At 44.8% G+C, this 16076-nt stretch overlaps 1 protein-coding gene across 1 annotated transcript; it reads right to left on the reverse strand.

The window, feature by feature from the left end:
• Positions 1-419: 419 nt before the first annotated feature.
• LOC136504088 (L-type lectin-domain containing receptor kinase IX.1-like) lies at positions 420-3929 on the reverse strand. The gene is made up of 3 exons (XM_066498960.1): positions 3883-3929; positions 960-1563; positions 420-461 (listed from the first exon to the last, which is right to left on the reverse strand). Exons 1-3 carry the CDS (start codon positions 3927-3929, stop codon positions 420-422), a joined length of 693 nt encoding a protein of 230 aa, XP_066355057.1.
• Between the last annotated feature and the right edge of the window lie 12147 nt (positions 3930-16076).

Below are 16076 nucleotides of genomic sequence, written 5' to 3' on the forward strand. Positions count from 1 at the left end.
ATGTTTGTAGAGGAGGTTGATTAAGTGGGACACCCCTGAATGAAAAGATATAAAACGGGATTGTAAAACTGATTTGTGTACGAGATAGTACATAGAAGAAGCTTTGTTCAGAACATGCACCGGCATAAAACTTGGCAACGGCAATAAGGTAAAGTTCCGGAAAGACAACTGGCTTAATGGGAAAGCTCCCAAAGACGTGGCGCCGGACTGCATGCTATAAACTTGTATGGCGTAAAAACCAAAATGTGGCAGCAGCATTGCAAAGGGGCTGATAGATGCGTGGTCTCTCCATCGAATTAGCACAAACCAGGAGCTGCAACGGTTTGTTGATTTGTGGACTCAACTGCATGAGGTTCAGCTACAATCACAGGAAGATGAAGTCTCCTGGAGGCTAGGGGCCTCAGGCCGGCGTACAACAGTCAGTTTATTGGGACATTCTCAGAACTAGACTGGAACACTATCTGGAAGTTAAGAGCAAAACCCCAGTGTGTCGTTTCTTCACATGGCTATTGCTCCAAAGAAAGCTACCGACGGCAGGTCAAATCATCAGGCGGGGAGGCCAAGCAAACCCAACTTGCAAACTTTGCTACACGAGGCAAGAATCGCACACACATATGATTGCCAACTGTCCGTATGCTAAAACAGTTTGTCATCTGGTGGAAAACTGGTCAGGACAGCAAAGATTACAACATCATCAAGCTGTAACGAAGATAACCGATTGGTGGAGAAATCTGAACCCAGTAATTTACGGGCAACAGTCATTGTCTATACGGCTTGGAACCTGGGGAAGGAAAGATGCAGAAGGGTATTCGACAACAAAGCGCGAAACGAGCAGCAGCTAGTAGCGGCCATAAATGATGATGTGCAGGCACTACAACATGCCTGGGCGGAGTCAGAGGAGGAGTAATCTCCTTACAGAGGACGTCCTGCCGGTGTTCAGGCACTCCGGGTCCACATACCACATACCCCGTCGTGCCCGCCGCTGCCGTCGTCCGTGACCTCCGGCCGTCCTCGATCACCCTCGCCAGCCCAAAGTCGCCGAGCTTGGCGGTGAACGACGCGTAAAGCATCACGTTGCTTGGCTTGACTTCGTGGTGCACGACGCGCAGGTCCGTATCCTGGTGCAGGTACAGGAGCGCCAAGTCGAGCCCGAGCACGATCTGATACCTCACCCTCCACGTCAGCTTCTTGTTTGGGTTGTAGAGGTGGCCATCCACGCTGCCGTTGCGCACCAGCTCGTAGACGAGCAGGAGGTCGTCGCAATCGCCGTCACCGTAGCACCAGCCGACGAGCAGCACGAGGTTCCGGTGCCGGAGACGGCTGATGATCCTCACCTCCGACATGAACTCGTTCCAGCCCTGCGGAGAAGTCTTGGAGACCCTCTTGATGGCCACGTCCAGGTTCAGGTCCTCTAAGAACCCACGGTACACCGATCCGAAGCCACCTTCTCCTAGTTTCCTCTCGTCGGCGAAGTTGTTGGTGGCGGCGGCGAGCTCTTCGTAGGATAATCTCCTAATCTCCTTGGTCCAGTCGTCCCTTGCTCCAGCTCGATGACTTCCACAGCTTCACCTCGGAAATACGTCAGTGCTCCGGCGGATTTCTTCTTGGCGCCGTTGCAAGTGGTACTGACGGCATAGACCGAGGCAGGGCAAGAACCCCACTGTGCCGGTGACGGACACGCCGGTTGCCAACATAATCAGTTTGATGCCCTTCCATTTATGACCAGAGCTACAGCTACCTGCAGCATATATAGCATCTGTATCAGAGTGTCTTTTAATCTTATCTTAGAGCAACTCCAAGAGAGTTTGTAAAATTGGATGGCTAAATCAATGGTTTAACTATTTTCTAAAATAGAAAACTTCTTCCAAAAATAAATAACTCCAAGAACCTTTCTAAAATAGATAACTCCATGCTATATTTAGCTGGCAGGGGCTCTGCGGCAGTGCCACCATGCGAGGCACGGCGTGAAAAGGCTCCAGGGGAAGCGGATGGTGAGCCGCGATGGCATGCTATATTCAACGATGAGCAAGGAGCTGCGATGGCATGCTACATTCAGCAAGTGAGGACCTGGGATAGCATACTTGTTATTTTAGAACACCAGATAGAAAAGCGGTTGGAGGACTATTTTCTCTGTAAATACCCAAATATAGACTATATGGCACATATAGCTTCTCTCTATGTGATGCTCTTAGAACCTATTTGGATCGATTAATACTAAAAATTAGCTAGCTAATAGCCAATAGCTGCTAATATTTAGCTAGCTATTTTCTAGCAAGGGTTGTTTGAATCCACCTGCTAACAAGGTGGTTGGATAGTGAGTTAAAGTTGTATATAAATTATTAGCACCTATTAGCAACTCCAAATCTATTAATGAAACTAATAGTTAGCAGCTCTCCAACTAATAATTAGCCGGTCTGTTTGGATCCACTAGTACTGATTTTAGTTGCTAATTTTTAGTCCTAATAGATCCAAGCATGCCCTTACTACACTCCCATGGGATATTATATGCACAAAAAAAAATCGGACTTCAGAGACACCACCTTTTTTAACTTATTAAAACAAGAGGGGTGTGCTTTATTGCAAAAAGATTAAATACAAGAGTCTAATAAACAAAATCACGAAACAAAAAAGTTACAAAAGAAGATAAGGAGAACTACACATAAGCTTCTAGCGGCCATAAGTCAATTGTAGGATGAAACTTGCTTCAACACCGCCTTTCATTTCCAGGATGCAGCAACCACCTCTAAAAATAATAACTATCGTGGACCTCTAAAGAAACTGCCTCTGAAAATGAGGCTAGTTTAAAAAAAACCACCTATGCAATAGCTTATAGCAGTCGTACAAGTAAACACGTAACCTTTTCATAAGAAGTTAGATGGAGACAATTTTTTTTGTAAAAAATATATACATCTACAAGATATACAACTATGTAGTTGATAACCTTTTGATTTGAGATAGTTTAGAGACATAAATATTAGTTTTTTAAGTTCTCATATTTTTTAAATTAAAACTTTTGAATTTTTAAAACAACCTCAAGTGTTAACATGATCTACGTGAATATTGTAGTTCTCAAGTCTCGACACAATCTTCAACTTTGCAGTTGATAACCTTTTGATTTGAAATCATTTAAATGCCCAAATATTTATTTTAATAATTATATTTTAAAATTTATTTTATTTTGAATTTTTGTGAATGACCTTGAACATTAACAGGTACTCCCTCGTCTTGTAATATAGCGTGTTCCGACATTTAAAATTTGACCTAAAATACAAAAGATTTGAGGAATAAAAAAAATAATGTTTACTAAATAGAAATACATAATTCAGTACTTGTGATATTTTTGTATGAGAAAACTGAGAGTCCACCCTTGAAGAATTGTGTAACACCCTCGGTGTTATATTGTAATGTTTTTGCTAAAACACTGCATTAGCATCATACTTGTTTGTACATGTGTGTAATTGGGAGTATAAATCAATATACGGCATTTGAAACGTTCATCCGAAACAAGAAATAAATGTTAAGTTTCATGTCACGTTATATTATTGGTGTCCTAAACAAATTTTTATTGAACAAAAAGGCTAATGAACGCATGCATGCAATTGGCTCTCCTTTTCATGTTGCACACAAAGCACGCAAATTTTGTCATCACGTTGTCTTGGACAGTGGCCGGCCAAACCACTGAGATGACCCACCCTTTGTTATCATGCACGTTTGAAGGACGAGTGCAGTACATGACGGTGCCTAACTCGTCACTATGCTGTAGTACGATGTCGGGGCTTCCATGCAAGTTCTCGTCACCACGGCCGCTTTAAGTTCTGAACGCGGTCGCCTCTGCAAAGTAGTCTAGCAGCACTCCACCACTTTCCAGTTAGCAATACTCACATCGCGCTCTTCTGCATCGAGCTACTAGCAGCGCCGACGAACTCCATCGCACTGCGTCCGAGCAAGAAAGCAGTGCAGCCAGAGGTGCGTGGTGCGTACTGTTGTTGTTAGCTTGTTGACGTCACCATGACGTCACCCCTACGTCACATATGTTTTGTGGCCGCTTTCATGTAGGAAAATAAAACCGAAATACATTGAAATACATCTTGGTCCGACCTGTTTGCTGCCGCGCTGGCCGCTGGGCCATGCCCGCCACTGCCGCTGCTGCGCGCCGCGCCCGCCCGCCTGCCAGCCCGCCCGCGCGCCGCGCCGCGCTCGGCCACTGCCGCGCTGGCCGCTGGGCCACGCCCGCCGCTGCCGCTTGCTGGACCGCGCTACCGCGCGCCTGCGCCCCGCCGCGCTGGCCACTGCTGGCCCACTGCCGCTGTTGGGCCACAAGTTAAGATTCGGTTTCCTTGATTTCCAGAAAAATAGAAATGCTTAATTATTTTTAGTTATGAGTTGAACTTCGATAAATCGTAGTAAATTGTGTAGATGTCCTAAAATAGTGAAACTAAGTTTGTTAGGTTCACAAAAATACCATCTACTTATTAGTACAGTTAGATTGCAGTTAGCTATTATGATGATAGGTTCATAAATTTTAATTAGTAAGCTTAGCATTATATAGATTAATAATTGTAGGAAATATTGTGGCAAATCGGTAATAGTTTTAGCTTTGAAAATTTTACAATAGGTTCACTAGGATATCATGTACTTGTTGTAAATTTTGTAGCCTTAGAACGAGTTATTAGATAGAGTAGCTATTACCTTTGCTTTATCGTATATAGCGTAAACTAGCATTAGGGGTAAGAATAGCCACAGTTGCTATAACAATAATGATACTTCGAAATGGTTATCGGTGACAATAGGTAGCCTAGTACCGTGGTCGATATCCATAGCTTAGTAGCTAAATCAATGTACTTTTAATTTGAGAGCTGCTGTTGTTATATTCCTAAGCATTGCATCATCATTTCATGCATGTAAATCACGAGCTGGTAGACTTCGTGCCCGTCGTCGAGCCGGAGTACGACGAGGTGATCGAGGAGTACGAGGAGGAGCTCTTCGCGCAGGAGGGAGCCCAGGAGCCTGTTGGTGCTGACTTTGCTGACCCGGCACCTGCCCAAGGCAAGCCCCGGTGCATAACCCCTATTTTTAAATGGTCACTGAATATATTATATGATCTGCATTTATGTTATAGGCATTTTATGGAAACTATATGCATAAATATATCCACCATGAGTCCTACTAGTACAGGTCAAGTAGTTGCTATGCTCAGGATGTCGGTAGCGTGAGTAACCTGCCGTTACTCGCAAATAGGTGATTAAACTATGATATCATGATGAAATAAGAGAAAGGAAAATGGTGACCGGACAGGGATGTGGATTTGGTACTGGTGGGTGTGAGGGGTTGTGTCCTGCGGCCAACAGGACATGGCCCAGTTACACTTTTTCCCTGTCTGTGTCGATTAAGGACCGGTCATTGCATATGACTCTAGGCAAGTCACAGACTATTGTCCCGAGCACATACTTGGGTATGGGCGCAGGGAGGACTTGCTGCTCTCTTGTCATGGATCCGGCTCTTTCCGGACCGACTGATGGGAAGAGGAGGTGGTGGAGGTCCTTGCACCGCACTGAGTCCGGGATTCAGAGGCGGGGGCTTGGAGTCCAAGTTTGGACGAGGACCTAGACACCCGGGACAGGAGAGTGGTGGGTTAGTCCTGCTTAAGCCTAGGGTACAAGCGGGGCGTGTGTCTTCGGGGCACCCAGCTGGGTACATTGATTCGCGAATCGTCGGGTTATCCGGTACGGCTTGTCTGCGGTTTAGCACCGTAGTAAGAACTGTAAGTGGAAAAAGGAGAAGGAACAATATCGATTGCTCAACTCTTGCTTGAAAGTAGAACAGGAGCTTATATAGATTGCCTAGATAAAAACTTAATACGGCTGATGATAATAATGTATAAATAAGGACTCACTATTAGTATTGCTTTTTGCTAAAAAGAGAACCAGCAAACCATAAAGCCTAGCATATTCCTTAGAGTCAGGAAAGTATTCCCACTGGTCGGATAAGTCTTGCGAGTACATTGTGTACTCAGGGTTTATTTACCCCTGTTGCAGGTGATGCTTGAGGAGTACCTTGTGTGGAGGATTCTTCTGGTGAGCTCAGACGAAATCCTCGTTATCTTATCGCTAGATGTTATCTTTTAATATTCCGCTGTTTATCATTCCGCACTCTGGTATTTGGTATTGTAATAATGTACTTTTTAAGAAACTCTGATGTATGAAATGGACAAGTATTGTAACTCGTTTTCATTGTTGGATCCTTGGGAAAAATGTGGATCTTTTGGGTTCTCCCTCGGGGTGTGCCCGACGGACACCGCTCGTTGTAGTTGCTTTCAGGGTGCTTAGTGTCTGGTGGAAGACGAGCGCCTCCGTAAGTACGCTATTTCGGGTGGTTCTGCCACAGTTGGTACCAGAGCCAATAATGGTCACGAGTTTCCTCATTCTTTTACAAAACTAAAAGTTTGACCAACTAAAGTTTGCGAAAAATAGGATGCGATTAAGTGAGTTATATAAGTATAATGCCCTAACTATATGGTGTATCTAGGATAGCGGCACTGGTTTTATCTAATCAGTTTTCTGTAGGTACACTGACTTACGTGACGTAAGAAATCGCTTAGCATACGAAAAGTGAGTGTGCGATGTGCCGAAAATGTTACGAACGCCGCTATATTCCGGCTTGAGTGAACGTATAGGTCGAAGCATGCATCATATAATAGCATCTTACTTGAACTAGGAATCCCCCTTCACGTATAATGAAAGTAGTAAATTGGTAGAACTAACTTAATGAATGCTTTAATAAATGTGCTGCCATTTCTTTTAAACCCTGGATCCTGATCGGGAAGGTGTCCTAATGGATGGTTCGTCGCTCTTACAGATGAATCTGAGGTCCGGACGTGGGAGCACCAGTTTGGGAGCGGCCAACGAGGGCCATGGTGACAGTGCTCGGGCCTTTGAGCATGACAACGATGGAGCTCGGGAGGTTCCACCTTTGGTTCCTCATCCTTTTCCGCCGCCACCACCGCCTCCGTCGCTGTCCGCCGCGGAGGTCATGGTGGAGTTGTTGGCTGCTCGTCAGGAGTCAGCCGCTGCTCGTCAGGAGACAGCTCGTGCCATGGAGATTATGGCACAGGCCATCGTGGGTCTCGCCCGTGGAGGCCCCAGAGGCAACGGTGGGAATGGGGGTGGTGCTCGCTGTCCTGAGGGACAGTCCTCTTACCAGGACTTCCTCAAGACCCACCCGCCCACGTTCACGCCGTCGGACGATCCGTTGGAGGCAGAGCACTGGCTTCGCACGCTGGAGCAGAAGTTTCGGCTGCTCGGAGTGGCCAATGAGCAGAAGGTGCACTTTGCGTCCCAGCAGCTTTTGGGGTCCACAGGTGCCTGGTGGGAGACTTTCTAGGCCGCGGAGCTACCGGATCACCCGGCAACGTGGCAGGAGTTCTCCACCACCTTCTGCGAGTTCTTCATACCTGCTGGTGTTATCCACCAGAAGGTGACCGAGTTCATGGAGCTGCGTCAGGGGAGCAGGACGGTAATGGAGTATGTGACCCAGTTTAACCACTTGGCTCAGTATGCTGGTGGTCAGGTGGACACGGATGACAAGAAGAAGGATTGCTTCTTTCGCGGTCTCACTCCTGCTCTTCAGGAGAAACTGTACCTGGGGAACTATCAGACCTTTGGGGCACTAATGAACACCACCATTGCTCTTGAGGGTTTTCAGCGGGCATCTCAGGTGGATTGAAGCGAAAGCGGGTGGCAGCTAGATCCTCCAGTCATCCTCATACTCAGAAGGTGCAAATTGTTAGGCGGGGGCCCTATCAACCATCTGGCGGGCCTCCATTCCGGTCACCCCAGCAGACATCACAGACTTCCGCTACTCAGTACAAGGCACCTCCACAGCAAGTGTAGCCCTAGCAGACTCAGGGACAGCAGGTCCCATCTCGTCAGGGATTCGGGAACAAGCCTGGTGCTTGTTTCAAGTATGGCAAGGATGGCCACTATGCTAGGGAGTGTCCTCAGCAGCAGACAGCTCAGCCGTCTCAGCTGTCTGCAAATTCCAGGCTTATTAAGAGGACTTTCATCAAGAGGAAGGTGTCCAGCAGATCTGGTCAGGTGCACTTCACGGATGCTCAGTAGGTTGTGCAGCAGGAGACAGTTATGGCTGGTATGTTTAGCATCGAATCCCATCCAACTTTGGTGTTGTTTAATTCTGGTGCATCGCATTCCTTTATGAGCATGGGGTTTGTAGAGCGGCACAACTTATCCCTATTGGCTATACCATATGCCTATAAGATCCGTACTGCGGGTTCTCAGATGTTTATCAATACCCGCACGGATACTGTAAGTTTGGTATTAGCCACCCACACTTACCGTCTATAGTTCATGATAATGCCTAGGCAAGGCATTGATGTTATTCTTGGAATGAACTGGTTGCGGGTGTATGGGGTAGTATTGGATTTGAAGAGAAGAAGTGTAGAGTTACGGCTTCCGTCTTCTGAGGATAGGATGTCTCTCATCATACCCTCAGAACCAGTCTTACCTGTTGCTGCCCATGCTGAAGCCGTTCCTGATCTCACCTCCATTCCAGTAGTATGTGAGTTCCCGGATGTTTTCCCTGAAGATCTTCCTGGATTGCCACCGGACCGTGAGGTAGAATTCTCCATTGAGCTTGAGCCTGGTACTGCTCCTATCTCCAGGCGTCCGTACCGCATGGCTCCGAGAGAACTAGCAGAAATGAAGAAGCAACTAGAGGAGTTGATGGACAAGGGTTTCATCCGCTCGAGTTCTTCACCATGGGGTTGCCCAGCGATTTTCGTGAAGAAGAAGGATGGTACTCTGCGGATGTGTGTGGATTACCGCCCCCTCAATGTGGTAACAGTTAAGAACAAGTATCCCTTGCCCCGCATAGATACTTTGTTTGATCAGTTAGCTGGTGCCAAGGTGTTCTCGAAGATAGATCTCTGCTCAGGCTACCATCAGATCAAGATCAGGCCACAAGATATACCAAGGACAGCTTTCTCTACTAGGTATGGGTTGTATGAGTACCTAGTGATGTCTTTCGGTCTCACCAATGCCCCGGCTTTCTTCATGTACCTGATGAACTCAGTCTTCATGCCGGAGTTGGATAAGTTTATGGTAGTATTCATCGATGACACCTTAATCTATTCCAAGAATGATGAAGAGCATGCCTGTCACCTCTGGATAATACTGACTCGGTTAAGGGAGCACCAGTTGTATGCTAAATTCAGCAAGTGTGAGTTTTGGTTAGATCGAGTGCAGTTTTTGGGACATGTGTTGACACCCGAGGGCGTTTCTGTGGATCCCAGCAAGGTGCAAGATGTATTAGATTGGAAGTCTCCTAGGTTTGTACACCAGATCCGTCAGTTCCTTGGGCTAGCTGGATACTATCGATGTTTCATCCCTGATTTCTCCAAGATAGCCCAGCCCATGACTAAGCTGCTCCAGAAAGAAGCTAAGTTTGTTTGGAGTCCAGCTTGTGAAGAAGCTTTTCAGTCCCTGAAGACTTTTCTGACCACTGCTCCTGTATTGGCTCAACCTGATATTGAGAGGCCCTTTGATGTTTACTGTGATGCCTCGAAGACGGGATTGGGGTGTGTGCTTATGCAAGAAGGGCGTGTGATAGCTTATGCTTCGCGCCAACTGAAGAAGCACGAGGTGAACTACCATACCCATGATTTAGAGCTAGCTGCTGTAGTTCACTCTCTGAAGATTTGGAGGCATTATTTGTTGGGCAACAAAGTGCACATCTTCATTGACCACAAGAGCCTTAAGTATATTTTCACTCAGTCTAAGTTGAACATGAGGCAAAGGAGATGGTTAGAGTTGATCAAGGATTATAATTTGGAAGTCCACTATCATCCAGGAAAAGCCAATGTGGTAGCTGATGCCTTAAGTCATAAGTCGCATCAGGTTGAGGAAATACCCTTGTCACTTCACCACACAGAGGTACTAGCTCAGATTGCATTGACCTCAGAGTTGTTGGAGCAAATTATTCGTTAACAAAAGGAAGACCCCGAAGAGATTCCTCACATCAAGAAGTTGCTAGCTGAAGGACGTGGACCTCATTTTTGCATTGATGAGCTGGGAGTCGTGAGATACAAGAATAGACTAGTGGTTCCATCTAATGAAGAGCTAAAAAGAAAGATTCTAAAAGAAGCCCATCATTCCAAGCTGTCTATCCACCCTGGTAGCAACAAGATGTACCATGATCTACGCCAACTGTACTGGTGGTCTTACATGAAGCAAGATATCACCCAGTTCGTTGCAGAGTGTGACACTTGTGGTAGAATCAAGGCAGATCATATGCGTACTCCTGGATATCTGCAGCCCTTGCCCATTCCTGTTTGGAAATGGGAGGATATTTCCCTGGATTTCATTATGGGTTTACCCCGCACCTCCACGGGTTTTGATTCTATTTGGGTCATTGTGGACCGTCTCACCAAGTCTGCCCACTTCCTTCCGGTGGACACTAGATACAATGCAAAGAAGTATGCGGAGTTATACTTTGATCGGATTGTGACCCTACATGGAGTTCCTCTCACCATCATCTCTGATAGAGGGTCAGTTTTTGTCTCTCGTTTCTGGGAGAAACTCTAGGAGTGTTTGGGTACTCGTCTTCTTAGAAGCTCGGCATACCACCCACAGACTGATGGTCAGACTGAAAGGGTGAACCAGGTGCTCGAGGATATGCTGCGGGCTTGTACCATCTCTTTTCCTGAGAAGTGGGATCATTGTTTAAAGCTGGCAGAATTTTCATATAATAACAGCTATCAAGAGAGTATCCGCATGGCGCCATTTGAAGCTTTATATGGACAGAAGTATAGGACGCCACTAAACTAGGTTGAAGTAGGAGACCGTGGGTACTTCAGGCCTGATTTCATAAAGGAGGCTCGAGAGAAAGTAAAAATAATTCGTGAACACTTGAAGGTAGCTCAGAGTCGACAGAAGGCTTACGTAGACAAGCGAAGAAGACCTTTGGAATTTGTAGCTGGGGATTATGTGTATCTCAAGGTATCTCCTATGAGAGGGGTACATCGGTTTGGTGTCCATGGCAAGTTAGCCCCTCGGTATGTGGGTCCATACAAGGTGTTGCAGCAGTGTGGTTCCGTTGCTTATCGTCTCCAACTCCCTGAAATTCTCTCAGCAGTTCACAATGTATTTCACGTCTCGCAACTGAAGAAATGCCTACGAGTTCCTGAAGAATCTGTGGAAATAGAAGGACTTCTGCTCCAACCTGATCTGTCTTATGTGGAGCATCCTATAAAAATCTTGGATGAGAAGGAGAGAGTGACCAGGAACAGGGTGATAAAGTTTTACAAGGTACAATGGCAAAACCATTCTGAGGACGAAGCCACCTGGGAGCAAGAGAGCTACTTACAAAGCATTACCTCCATCTCCTCTCTGGGTCGGATAGTTAGTTTTGCGCCAAATGTACTCCCTATCTCTTTCTCACACTAGGCACATGAAATCTCGGGTCGAGATTTTATTTTAGGGGGATAAATTTGTAACACCCTCGGTGTTATATTGTAATGTTTTTGCTAAAACACTGCATTAGCATCATACTTGTTTGTACATGTGTGTAATTGGGAGTATAAATCAATATACGGCATTTGAAACGTTCATCCGAAACAAGAAATAAATGTTAAGTTTCATGTCACGTTATATTATTGGTGTCCTAAACAAATTTTTATTGAACAAAAAGGCTAATGAACGCATGCATGCAATTGGCTCTCCTTTTCATGTTGCACACAAAGCACGCAAATTTTGTCATCACGTTGTCTTGGACGGTGGCCAGCCAAACCACTGAGATGACCCACCCTTTGTTATCATGCACATGTGAAGGACGAGTGCAGTACGTGACGGTGCCTAACTCGTCACTATGCTGTAGTACGATGTCGGGGCTTCCATGCAAGTTCTCGTCGCCACGGCCACTTTAAGTTCTGAACGCGGTCGCCTCTGCAAAGTAGTCTAGCAACACTCCACCACTTTCCAGTTAGCAATACTCACATCACGCTCTTCTGCATCGAGCTAGTAGCAGCGCCGATGAACTCCACCGCACTGCGTCCGAGCAAGAAAGCAGTGCAGCCAGAGGTGCGTGGTGCGTACTGTTGTTGTTAGCTTGTTGACGTCACCATGACGTCACCCCTACGTCACATATGTTTTGTGGCCGCTTTCATGTAGGAAAATAAAGCCGAAATACATTGAAATACATCTTGGTCTGACCTGTTTGCTGCCGCGCTGGCCGCTGGGCCACGCCCACCACTGCCGCTGCTGCGCGCCGCGCCCGCCCGCCTGCCAGCCCGCCCGCGCGCCGCGCCGCGCTCGGCCACTGCCGCGCTGGCCGCTGGGCCACGCCCGCCGCTGCCGCTTGCTGGACCGCGCGCCTGCGCCCCGCCGTGCTGGCCACTGCTGGCCCACTGGCGCGGTTGGGCCACAAGTTAAGATTCGGTTTCCTTGATTTCTAGAAAAATAGAAATGCTTAATTATTTTTAGTTATGAGTTGAACTTCGATAAATCGTAGTAAATTGTGTAGATGTCCTAAAATAGTGAAACTAAGTTTGTTAGGTTCACAAAAATACCATCTACTTATTAGTACAGTTAGATTGCAGTTAGCTATTATGATGATAGGTTCATAAATTTTAATTAGTAAGCTTAGCATTATATAGATTAATAATTGTAGGAATTATTGTGGCAAATCGGTAATAGTTTTAGCTTTGAAAATTTTATAGTAGGTTCACTAGGATATTATGTACTTGCTGTAAATTTTGTAGCCTTAGAACGAGTTGTTAGATAGAGTAGCTATTACCTTTGCTTTATCGTATATAGCGTAAACTAGCATTAGGGGTAAGAATAGCCGCAGTTGCTATAATAATAATGATACTTCGAAATGGTTATCGGTGACAATAGGTAGCCTAGTACCGTGGTCGATATCCATAGCTTAGTAGCTAAATCAATGTACTTTTAATTTGAGAGCTGTTGTTGTTATATTCCTAAGCATTGCATCATTATTTCATGCATGTAGATCACGAGCTGGTAGACTTCGTGCCCGTCGTCGAGCCGGAGTACGACGAGGTGATCGAGGAGTACGAGGAGGAGCTCTTCGCGCAGGAGGGAGCCTAGGAGCCTATTGGTGCTGACTTTGCTGACCCGGCACCTGCCCAAGGCAAGCCCCGGTGCATAACCCCTATTTTTAAATGGTCACTAAATATATTATATGATCTGCATTTACGTTACAGGCATTTTATGGAAACTATATGCATAAATATATCCACCATGAGTCCTACTAGTACAGGTCGAGTAGTTGCTATGCTCAGGATGTCGGTAGCGTGAGTAACCTGCCGTTACTCGCAAATAGGTGATTAAACTATGATATCATGATGAAATAAGGGAAAGGAAAATGGTGACCGGACAGGGATGTGGATTTGGTACTGGTGGGTGTGAGGGGTTGTGTCCTGCGGCCAACAGGACATGGCCCGGTTACACTTTTTCCCTGTCTATGTCGATTAAGGACCGGTCGTTGCATATGACTCTAGGCAAGTCACAGACTATTGTCCCGAGCACATACTTAGGTATGGGCGCAGGGAAGACTTGCTGCTCTCTTGTCGCGGATCCGACTCTTTTCGGACCGACTAATGGGAAGAGGAGGTGGTGGAGGTCCTTGCACCGCACTGAGTCCGGGATTCAGAGGCGGAGGCTTGGAGTCCAAGTTTGGATGGGGACCTGGACACCCGGGACAGGAGAGTGGTGGGTTAGTCCTGCTTGTGCCTGGGGTACAAGCGGGGCGTGTGTCTTCGGGGCACCCAGCTGGGTACATTGATTCGCGAATCGCCGGGTTATCTGGTACGGCTTGTCTGCGGTTTAGCACCGTAGTAAGAACTGTAAGTGGAAAAAGGAGAAGGAACAGTATCGATTGCTCAACTCTTGCTTGAAAGTAGAACAGGAGCTTATATAGATTGCCTAGATAAAAACTTAATACGGCTGATGATAATAATGTATCAATAAGGACTCACTATTAGTATTGCTTTTTGCTAAAAAGAGAACCAGCAAACCATAAAGCCTAGCATATTCCTTGGAGTCAGGAAAGTATTCCCACTGGTCGGATAAGTCTTGCGAGTATATTGTGTACTCAGGGTTTATTTACCCCTGTTGCAGGTGATGCTTGAGGAGTACCTTATGTGGAGGATTCTTCTGGTGGGCTCAGACGAAATCCTCGTTATCTTATCGCTAGATGTTATCTTTTAATATTCCGCTGTTTATCATTCCGCACTCTGGTATTTGGTATTGTAATAATGTACTTTTTAAGAAACTCTGATGTATGAAATGGACAAGTATTGTAACTCGTTTTCATTATTGGATCCTTGGGAAAAATGTGGATCTTTCGGGTTCTCTCTCGGGGTGTGCCCGATGGACACCGCTCATTATAGTTGCTTTTGGGGTGCTTAGTGTCTGGTGGAAGACGAGCGCCTCCGTAAGTACGCTATTTCGGGTGGTTCTGCCACAAATTGAATTTCAATAGATTAGGAAGTGACATGTGTCTATTGCCCTCTTCCTAATTTTTTTCTAAGTGGCTAGCTAGACTGAGCTATATTTCAGGACGGTGGGACTTGTGAGTATATATCAAAGTTGTAGACTTGTAGTTATCAATAAAAGTAACTTTAGACTTGAAAAAAAAAACTCGGGCTGCTACGGGGTAGACACCCTCGAGCTAATTTAGCTTAAGGTAGAGGATTTCTCACCCAACCCGAGACAATCCCGAACCCCATGCCTCGCCCGCACACAGGGGCCCGTTACCCGGTGAGAGTACATGACTTTTATAGACCTAAAAAACAACCTTTAAAATGAAATTTTCCCACACATAGAAATCAAGCATTTTTTTAGTAATAATGAGTCTGCCTAGCTTTTTCCCTAAACGTATCAAATCAAACGTATATAAATATAAGTATATAGTAACTTCAATGCACCTTTTCAGGTCTGATTGGATCTATTATAATTATAATATAATAATCAACTAAAATAATCTAGGAGCTGTTTGGATTACAACTAAATTATTATAATATGAATTGTGCATGAGATTATTATAATCATGATTGTGGATTATAATAATCAGAATGTTTGGATCTGGATTATTGTGGTTGGTTACCTTATTGCTTAGAAGATGACATGAAAAGAAAAGATAAGGTGGGGGTGGAGCTAATTTGGACTTCCAGCAACCATAATCCCCCAAGTCAGGTCTTTTCTATATTATGGGATTATGGAAATCGGAGTTTTTATTATAATAATTCATAAAATAATCAATCTTGTTTGGAACATAATTTGATTATACAACCTGATTATTATAATCATAGGGTATCCAAACAGGTCTCTAATTGTAATCCAAAGTGGCTAGATTATAAGGTGGATTATTAGTTTATTATAATCAAAACATCATATTACAATAATCCTATAATTCACCTGGACCTACTTTTTCGTAATTATGAGTAATTTTCACATAACCTAAGAATAATCTACAATAATAATAAAGGAATCCAAATAGTCCAATTATTAAAGTTTATAATCCATATTAGTATAACTTAACACCGTTAGCCCATCAAACTAACGGTAAGGCCAAGAAACCAAAGGAAATTCGTTTTAAGGCCAAATAGCCAAGTTCAAGAAAAAAAGAACCAAGAAACTAAGCAACACTTTTTTTAGGGCCAAGGAAATAATTTTCTCATTATTTATAATAAGGATTATAGATTATAATAATCAGGATTATAGATTGTAATAACCAGGATGTTTAGATCTCTGAATTATTGGAGTTGGTTAAAGTAAGAAATTCTTATCTTACTCTTCAGAGAGGATGACAGGGCAGGAGAAGAGAAAATGGGGGAGGGGGCAATTTGGACTTTCAACAACCATAATCCCCTAAAATCAGGTGTTTTTGGATTATTGGATTATGTTAATCATGGGATTTTATTATTATAATCCATAGTATAATCAATCTTGTTTAGATCATTATTTGATTATTATAATAGGGTATCCAAACAAGTCTCTAATTGTAATTCAAACAGACTAGATTATAAGGTGGATTATTAA

The sequence above is a fragment of the Miscanthus floridulus genome, chromosome 14 (assembly GCF_019320115.1).
Source record: "Miscanthus floridulus cultivar M001 chromosome 14, ASM1932011v1, whole genome shotgun sequence".
Classification (NCBI taxonomy): Eukaryota; Viridiplantae; Streptophyta; class Magnoliopsida; order Poales; family Poaceae; genus Miscanthus; species Miscanthus floridulus.

Coding starts and splice junctions, on each gene's coding strand:
- LOC136504088 (XM_066498960.1), bottom strand. CDS start 3,929: ATGGAGTTCGTCGGCGCTGCTAGTAGCTCGATGCAGAAGAGCGCGAT. Junction 1,564..3,882: donor TCGATGCAGAAGAGCGCGAT/GTGAGTATTGCT, acceptor TCCGAGGTGAAG/CTGTGGAAGTCATCGAGCTG. Junction 462..959: donor CGGGCACGACGGGGTATGTG/GTATGTGGACCC, acceptor CTTAACTTCCAG/ATAGTGTTCCAGTCTAGTTC.